Below are 8,685 nucleotides of genomic sequence, written 5' to 3'. Positions count from 1 at the left end.
ATGGTTTGGCTGAAAGGAAGTTGAGCACAAGAACATACGGGTTGGGGGAGGGGGCCTCTGTGGCTGGCTGGGGACTGGCCTCGCAGTGGACTAAAAAGTTACTCTTCCAGGGTGGGATACACTGGCAAAGTAACAAGTCTTCAACAGGGGCAAGGCCAATGCAGCTCCATCCAAGGAGTACTCAGCAAAATGAGAGCGTGGAAAGGGAAGTTTGTGAGAACACCTTACTTACCTGTGCACTCCACCCCACTCCCTGTGCCTTGTCCCCAACTGGTGTGGGGACAGCAGGGGAGGTTTGAGTCACATGAAATAGGAGTCTTAAAGTGGGCAGGTGGACAGAACTAAGTCTTACCTGAAGGCAACTGAAAAGTTAATCTGACAGCTGTCAGAGGGGCCTAGGACCCAAATGGTCCAGAGGAACAGTTACTAGAAAAATTAAAACTTATTTTGAAAGAACGGATTTGAGACAAGCTAATCAAAAATCAATTCTGGATTTATTAAAAAGAGACTGGCAATCTGACCTGCAGAGTCACCATTCATGATCTCTCCATTTCTGAAAAATCAGTTTCCACAGGGATCTAACTTCTCTTTAATGCAGCTTTAATTAATGATGAGAAAACATTTTGCGCATTGGTGAACTATCTACCGCATCCCAATCGATTAGAACGTTAGGTGACACAGAATATTAGATGTTAAGATTAGGAAGAAAGTTGAAAGCATTCACAAAACAGCTCTTTTAATGAAGTAAAAAGAGTATTTCACATTCCATAACTGTTGGAAACATCCAGGAGAGCGAGATCCCTTATCTCCTCTAGGAGTGTGTATAGGCTTCTTCCCTTTGTTTGGCAGTATTTTTGATAATCTTCCTGAATGACGTTTACTTTGACTTCTTGGGCAAGCTGAGCTTCCTCCACAGATCTAGTTACTTCTTTCACTAAATCACTCTTTAACAAGAGGGAGCTCTGATGAAAAAGTTCTGTATCTGGTATCATGTACGGTTTGTTGCTTATTATTTCAAGCCTGATTGTATCAGAATGGCAACGGGAGGCCTGTACAGATATTCTCACCTATCACAGAGAAGAAAATGCATATTACCAAATCACATTCTTTATACTTGACGTTGAAAGCAATGCTTAATGTAAATATGGACTTACTGTTACATGGTCAAACAGATGGAACGTGACAGACTCCCCGCCTGTTGTGGTAGAGGTGATTTTGTTTTGAAATCGTTGAAGGGATCCCGGTTTCCATTCCGAACGGCTGTCTGAGCCACATGAGATCACCAAACCATCTTTATTTCTTAAATAAGCAGCACCTTTAATCCCAAACCTGAATCATTGCCAGAATAAAAATCGAGATAATGTATTCTTAGTATACAAATCTTGTACACTCAATCTAGAATGCTAGTTTTTTATTCTAGATCAAAAACAACTTTTCCTCTCATTTACCTCCAAATACTTCACTGAGCAGATGGAAAAATATTTTGCTAAATAAGGAAGTAAAATCCTATCTTAACACTAATTCAGATGTACTAGATGCTAATCTCCTTTTATACTTTTTTTTAAGTAGGAGCCCAACATGGGGCTTGAACTCAACGACCCTAAGATCACAACCTGAGCTGAGATCAAGAGTCAGATGCACCCCTCCTTTTATACTTATATCCTGCATTATTCTATTACATTATGTACATCTGTACCTACAAATAGTTGTTATATTTTAACAAGTTATATCCAATGTACTGTTTGTGTTCTACACTTAGTTTACTATGATTTTTTTTTTTTAAGATCTTATTTTTTGAGAGACAGCACAAGCACAGCGCAGGGAGGGGCAGAGGGAGAGGGACAGACTCTGCTGAGCAGGGAGCCTGATGCCGAACTCGATCCCAGGACCCTGAGATCATGACCTGACCGAAGGCAGACGCTTAACTGACTGAGCCACCCAGGCGCCCCTAGTGTAACTATGATTTGTTAACAGCTATTACGTTAGATGTAACATACCTTGGTATAAATACAAGCACACCATTTGTTCTAATTGAATATATAACTCCGTCAGATATGCAACGCTCCTCATTGTCTGGGTCTTTGTCTTTAAAATACATGCACTGGAAGAGCTCAGTGGATTGCTTCTGAGAATGCTGTGCTGCCTGCAAGAAGAAGCACAACCCGACGCACGCTAAAGCAGGCTGACATTCCCGGGGGAGACACAGAATTCATACTCCCACAGACACGGTGTCTTTAAAAAATGGCTGGACTCTAGAAAAGTATTAATACAAATATTCTTCTCTATTATGAATTAAATTAGTTTTGTGGGAACCTAACCATCCAGCAATCTTTCCCTCAAAAATGTCTTTTTTGGAAAATTAATTTTTTAAGAAAAAAACCTGTTTGTTATTTAGAATCTGTTACCATTCATTCAGGTAGAGGAAAGTATCCATATCTACGCCTTGCCTTTATTTTCAAGTCTGTCCTACCATAATCCTGCTGGTGCAAGTATAAATTAGTATTGCTATCCTGGAGGGCAAGTTGATAATTTATCAAAGTTTTATTTGTGCACACCTTCTGAGTCAGCAATTCATTATCGCCAGGAATATATCCAGGCAACAATCTTTGAAGTCTGTAAAAGTGTACATACAAGGATGGGTATAAACTGGGTTGCCTAGAACAACAGCACTGCCCAACAGAACTTTCTGCAATGATGGAAATGTTCTATACATCTGTGTTGCCCCAAAGGTAGCCACTAGCCACACATGTCTAGGAGCATGTGAAACGTGGCTAGCGCAACCAAGGAAGTGAATTTTTAAGAATTTATTATTTTTATTATTATTATTTTTTTAAAGATTCCATCTATCTATTTGACAGAGAGAGCGAGAGAGCACAAGCAGGGGGAACAGTTGAGAGAGAGAGAGAAGCAGCCTCCCTGCCAAGCAGGGAGCCCGATGCGGGGCTCGATCCCAGGACCCTGGGACCATGACCTGAGCCGCAGGCAGACGCTTAACCATCAGAGCCACCCAGGTGCCCCTAATTTTTAAGAATTTAAATAGCCCATATGGCTAGTGACTATAATACTGCAGAGCAGTGAACTACAATACAGGATACAAAAATTATATTAAACATTTAGGTAGTTTCCAATTTTTCTGTATCACCAAGTGCTCTCTTCTATGCTGTACAATACTGTAGCCACTAGCCAACAATATGAAATACAATACAGAGCAGCTTCTAAAAGAAAGATGTAATTACTCTGAAGTGATGCTGTCAGTGACAGATGTGTCAAGTGCAAAAGATTTCAGAGGAGCAGGTATGGTACCATTATTCGTTATAAATAAAAATGGGCTATCTTGGGGTGGTAAGATGATACGTGGTCTTTTACAGGTCTACTTTTTGGGAAAACCATCTAACCTACTGTTAAATCTCCTAAACCCACATTAAGTGACTTCATAACATCTATAAATGTATTGAGAGCAACACAAGAAACTTTACAATTTTTCATGTTATTTCATTGGGGAGAATAATGCAGAATTTAATTGGCCAGAATATATGGCACTTCGTTCCACCACATAATAAAGCTGATATTCTCTTAGCAAAAGAGATGATGGCTAAGAGAATTTAAAATCCCCTCTTACTCGGTTTCTGTTGTTGATATGTCTGCATAATTCCTCAAGATCTTTGTTGCTGAACAAATTGTCCTTAATTTCCGTTTTCTTATCTTTTGAAATGGCTGCCATTAACAGTCGGTGTACTACTATATCTGAGTATCTTCTTATCGGAGATGTAAAGTGAGTATATTTATCTAATGCAAGGCCTTCAGAAAGAAACCAAAAGATGGAAATCAACAAACAAATATAGTTTTTAAACGACCTGCTCAAGGTTATGGCCACACAAAAGGAAATGCTATCATTCACCATAATGATGGAACTCTTCCTCCGCACACGACCCAGTGGAGAAATACAGTGCATTAGACATGGCCTGTGTGGCCATGGATCGCAGCAATCTGTTTACGATGGGATCGTTGGGGTCATTCGCATTATCCAGAGAATCAGCCAGTGTTTTATTGGACCTGACAAAAAAATCGGAAAGACCTCTATTTAGTTCCCAGCTACAAGTCAATACTCTGAAGGAAATCTTTCACTCTGAAGAAATTTTATTTTGGATACGTTGTAGAAGCAACTCTTTTCAACTATTGCAATGCAGTTTGCTTTTAAGCTTGAAACAAAGAAAGTATATCAATTTAAATAACATCTTTTTTTTTTTTTTAAGATTTTATTTGACAGAGAGAGTGAGAGAGTACAAGCAGGGGGAGCAGCAGAGGGAGAGGGAGAAGCAGGCTTCCCACTGAGCAGGGAGCCCGACGTGGGGCTCGATCCCAGGACCCTGAGATCACGAGCTGAGCCAAAGGCAGACACTTAACTGTCTGAGCCACCCAGGCGCCCCTAAATAACATTTCTGAAGTAGTTAAGAGCAATGTACTGATATCTATGTGGTTAGGTTAATGCCCAGCACATAGAAGGTGGTCCAATACTTTTGTGAACAGAATTCTTAACACCCTTAAGTTAAACATCCCTTACACGTCAAAGAACGGACTTTTTGAAAATCAAGAATTACTGACCAGAGGGACTTAAAAAAAACTAAACTAAACCTGAGGTGCACAGTTAGGCGAAACTTAAATTATCTTCCTTTTCTTAAAGAGAAAAGGACAGCAAATATTCTATTTATTTACTCAATCTTTAAAACCCAGGAAATGTAGAATTACATGAAAAGTGAAACAAGTCAGCCTATCATTCAGTTCTGTACTACAGCCCATTAAGAGAGAGGGAGGGAAGGAAAGATGGAAAATGATGAACAGAGCATCACGAGTGGGCTGTGAGCTTTCCAGCGTGACAGACGTGAATGCGTGGATTCAAGTCCAGACTCTGCCCTGACTCATTGTTAAACTACAGGTAAGTCACTTAACTTCTCCAGATGGGATTCCCTATCTGTAAAATACAAATGATACAAGATATCTGAAAGCCCTTACCCAGTGAGCCCCCCACACACGGTGCTCACCCAGGCACTCACCCATCAAATAAACCAACAAAAGATACATCACAAGGGCGCCTGGGTGGCTCAGTCATTAAGCGTCTGCCTTCGGCTCAGGTCATGATCCCAGGGTCCTGGAATCGAGCCCCGCATCGGGTTCCCTGCTCCACGGAAAGCCTGCTTCTCCCTCTCCCACTCCCCCTGCTTGTGTTCCCTCTCTCGCTGTGTCCCTCTCTGTCAAATAAACAAAATCTTAAAAAAAAGATGCATCACAGAGGAAAAAAAAAATCCATTTTGGTAAATAAATAAAAGATATTTTAAATAGCACCTGTTATTTGAAACAAAATATTGAAAAAAAAATCCTCCATACATCATTTTTTAAACTTACCCTTTTGTTATTTTATTTTTTTGTTTTTAAGTAAGCCCATTGTGGGGCTTGAACTCACGACCCCAAGATCAAAAGTCACATGATCTACCAAGTGAGCCAGCCAGGTGCCCCTGTACATCATTTTTAATAGGGAAAATCTTTTGTCCTGGAGGGGGGTGAATAAAGATGTCTCATTCTGTGAAGGGATGGTATAAATTTATCATCGGTGTGGTGTTTTAGGATATTGCCTCAAAGATAAGCTGCATTTTTAAAGTAATGAAATAAATAGGATTACTTCTTGGTATTTGCCTAAGGGTTCTATGAAATTAAACCAAGGGTAACAGGTTCCTTAATACTGCATTACAAATCGTAGCGGATCAAAATTTTGCCTAAATAAGCTCATTTTAATTTTAATCTCTATACCTACATTATAGTAAATGAAGAGAGCCAAGAAGTTTTCTATTTTTGGTCAAAGATCCGGCTGTCCCATTTTAGGAACTACTGTAAGATAAGTAAGTGTACAGCACTCCCTGCATTCCTCTGCCCCCTCAAGAGAGGAGTTACCGTGTATCTATGAAGAAGCCTTTTGCTTTAGCACATTCTCGCAGTTCAGAAAAAAACTCCTGGTGTGGAGGAGGGTGTTGGCGCAACAAGGCCTGATGAGGGAAGCTCTCCCAGATCTTCTTGGCTACCCAGTGGTTGGCCAGGATCATGCATTCAGCCACCGTCTCGTGGACTTCCAGGGGCTGCTTGGGGATGAGGTCATGGATGTTCTTTTTTTCATCCAGCTGAACACGAATCTCTACCCCCTCCAGTTCGAGGGCACCGCAATGGTCTCGCTTAGCCCGGATGTGGCGCGCTATGTCAGTCAACTTTCCAATGGCCCACACTAACTCCTCTAGCTTGGCTTGTTTGCTCTTCTCATCCAAGTCTCTGAATTCTGGAATGTCATCAACAATGTGGAAGTTTCCATCCAGCAGTTCCTGGGCTGCTTCATAAAATAGTTTGTATGCTGATCGAATAATGGTTCTGCCATACCACACTTTCTTAATTTCATAGGAGGTTTTATCCAATTCCCATATGACACTTACGGCATACCTACAAAACCAATAAGGCTAACATCATTATTTCTTCCATTTTTGAAGCAAGTAGAACTAGACCCTGGATGTAACTTAAAAGAAATGACAATGCTACAGGTTTTTGGACCAATGTCTCAATCCAAACACTCCACCATTAGCTCAAAAACTATTTTAAATTCTAACAACAAAGTTAGATTAGGTTCTGTTGAGCTCTGAGCAAATATGAAATTAGTTCACATGTAATGTTACAAACCTAAGCTTACAGTTCTCCATTTTGATTAGACTAGCATAGCACTGATAAGAGTCAAGTCTGGTGGGCTCTCTAGTAAAGAAGAAAGCCTTTCAAATCTTACAGACTAACACTGAACTATCATGTCACTCTCGATGGTAGGTTAATTAGCAAAAAGTTCATTTCGTAAAGAACTACTTTACCATCAAATCACTCTGTTTAAAAACATATGCAACATTTGCAACTCATATAAAAAACACAGGGCTAATTTTCCTAATACATAAAGAGTTCTTATAAATCAATTACAAATAGACGGAGAACTAAAAAAAAAAAGGGAAAGGAACATGAAATAGTTCACAGAAAAGAATACATACATAAATGAGTATTAAACATACACAAAAATATTTAAATTTACTCATAATAGGAAAAGTGCAAAATAAAACCACCTAAGTAAGATACCATTTTCATCTCAAATTGGCAAAGGTGAAAAAATACAAAATACTGTGTTGGCAAGGCTGTTGGGGGGAACAAGCATTTTCGCACATTCGTGGTGGGAATATAATTGGTGTAACCTTTATGGAGGGCAATTTGATTACATCTATGTAAACACAAATGCATATACCCTTTGACACAGAAATTCCACTTCTAGGAATTTATCTTCCAAGTATTTTAAAAATGTGGACTGACTTATGTTCCATGTAATTCGGTACAGTTTTGTTTGTAATAGCAAAAGACTGAAAACAATCCAAATTTCCATAGATAAGCAACTGTTATTAATATAGGCTGATCTCCAAGCTACATTGAGAGAAATAAAAAGCAAGCTGCTGAACAGCATATATACATATAACATCACCATTTGTATATAAAAGAGAGACCACATGTCCACATTTGTGTGTATATGCATTATGTCTAGAAAAATACATAAGTAATTGGTAACTGGGGGCGCCTGGGTGGCTCAGTCGGTTGGGCGTCTGCCTTCTGCTCGGGTTGTGATCCCAGGGTCCTGGGATTGAGTTCTACGTCGGGCTCCCTGCTCAGTGGGGAGCCTGCTTCTCCCTCTCCCTCTGCTATTCCCCCAGCTTATGTGCTCTCTCTCCCAAATAAATAAAATAAAATAAAAAGAAATTGGTGACTGGGGGAAAAGTGATAGGAGGGGAGCCTTTCACTAAATATCTTTTGGAACCTATAAATTTTGGACTATATGGTTTTATATGTATTCATACAAGATAGATGTAAATGTTAACTACAATAAATAAACAAAAAACTCCCTAAGTTCATGATCCTCATGCAAAACAGCCTCAACCGGGGAATATATATGCACAAAATCATCCGCGTTTGTTCCCAGACTTTAGCTGAGTTTAAAAAGCCAACAGAGGGAGAAGTGACCTCACAGCTAGACAGGCAGAAAAGACGAGGGGAAGGGAGGGGAAGGGAAGGGAAGGGAAAGGAAGGCTAGAGAAATAAAGCTGCCTACAAATAAGTGGCGCAGAGGGCACGGGGGAAATCAGGGGTGGAGAGCAGGGGGCGGAGCATATTCAAAGGAAGAGGAGAAAGAGGCCAGAAGCGAAAGCACTAGGCATCACAGAAGGGCCAAGACAAGCCCTGGTGATAAAAAAAAAAAAAAAAAATCACGAACAAACTCACCTATCAACGCCTCCCAGAAGAGAGCACAAATCAGCGCTGAGGATGGAGGGCAGCATGTCATAGCGACGGTCTGCTAAGTAGTAAGTGGTGGCCCTGTGAATGACACATACATGGGTGCGTGACCTTCAGCAGCACAACGGCTGACTGCAGGGGCCACGGGGAGGTAAAGGGCCATGTCCTCAGTGCAGATCACCAAGACTGTTGCTTTTTCATAAAGTGCAGCATACTGGGTAATCGAGGGGACTAAGGGGGGGCTGCCTTGTGCTGAATATTCTTCCACTGACATAAATGACATGAATCTTAGTTGTCTAGGAAAAATTAGAGTGTAATGAGCAGGTATTTATAGAAAACAGT

General features: G+C 40.4%; 1 protein-coding gene across 4 annotated transcripts in view; it reads right to left on the bottom strand.

Annotated features, from left to right (window-relative positions):
- Positions 1 to 475: 475 nt before the first annotated feature.
- The window catches only part of DIS3L (DIS3 like exosome 3'-5' exoribonuclease), a 33,398-nt gene continuing 25,188 nt past the window's right edge, over positions 476 to 8,685 (bottom strand). For all 4 annotated transcript variants that reach the window (XM_027570233.1, XM_027570234.1, XM_027570235.1 and 1 more), the window contains 7 exons: positions 8,332 to 8,424; positions 5,944 to 6,477; positions 3,899 to 4,053; positions 3,620 to 3,798; positions 1,998 to 2,143; positions 1,155 to 1,329; positions 476 to 1,067 (listed from right to left, as the gene is read on the bottom strand). In XM_027570233.1, the coding sequence (XP_027426034.1) occupies positions 759 to 1,067; positions 1,155 to 1,329; positions 1,998 to 2,143; positions 3,620 to 3,798; positions 3,899 to 4,053; positions 5,944 to 6,477; positions 8,332 to 8,424 (1,591 nt within the window). In that variant the 3' untranslated portion in view covers positions 476 to 758. The remainder of the gene's footprint in view (positions 1,068 to 1,154; positions 1,330 to 1,997; positions 2,144 to 3,619; positions 3,799 to 3,898; positions 4,054 to 5,943; positions 6,478 to 8,331; positions 8,425 to 8,685) is intronic.

Source organism: Zalophus californianus, chromosome 6, assembly GCF_009762305.2.
Source record: "Zalophus californianus isolate mZalCal1 chromosome 6, mZalCal1.pri.v2, whole genome shotgun sequence".
In the NCBI taxonomy this organism is placed as follows: domain Eukaryota; kingdom Metazoa; phylum Chordata; class Mammalia; order Carnivora; family Otariidae; genus Zalophus; species Zalophus californianus.
Note: the sequence above shows the minus strand (reverse complement) of the source record. Positions and strands in the feature narration are given on the sequence as shown.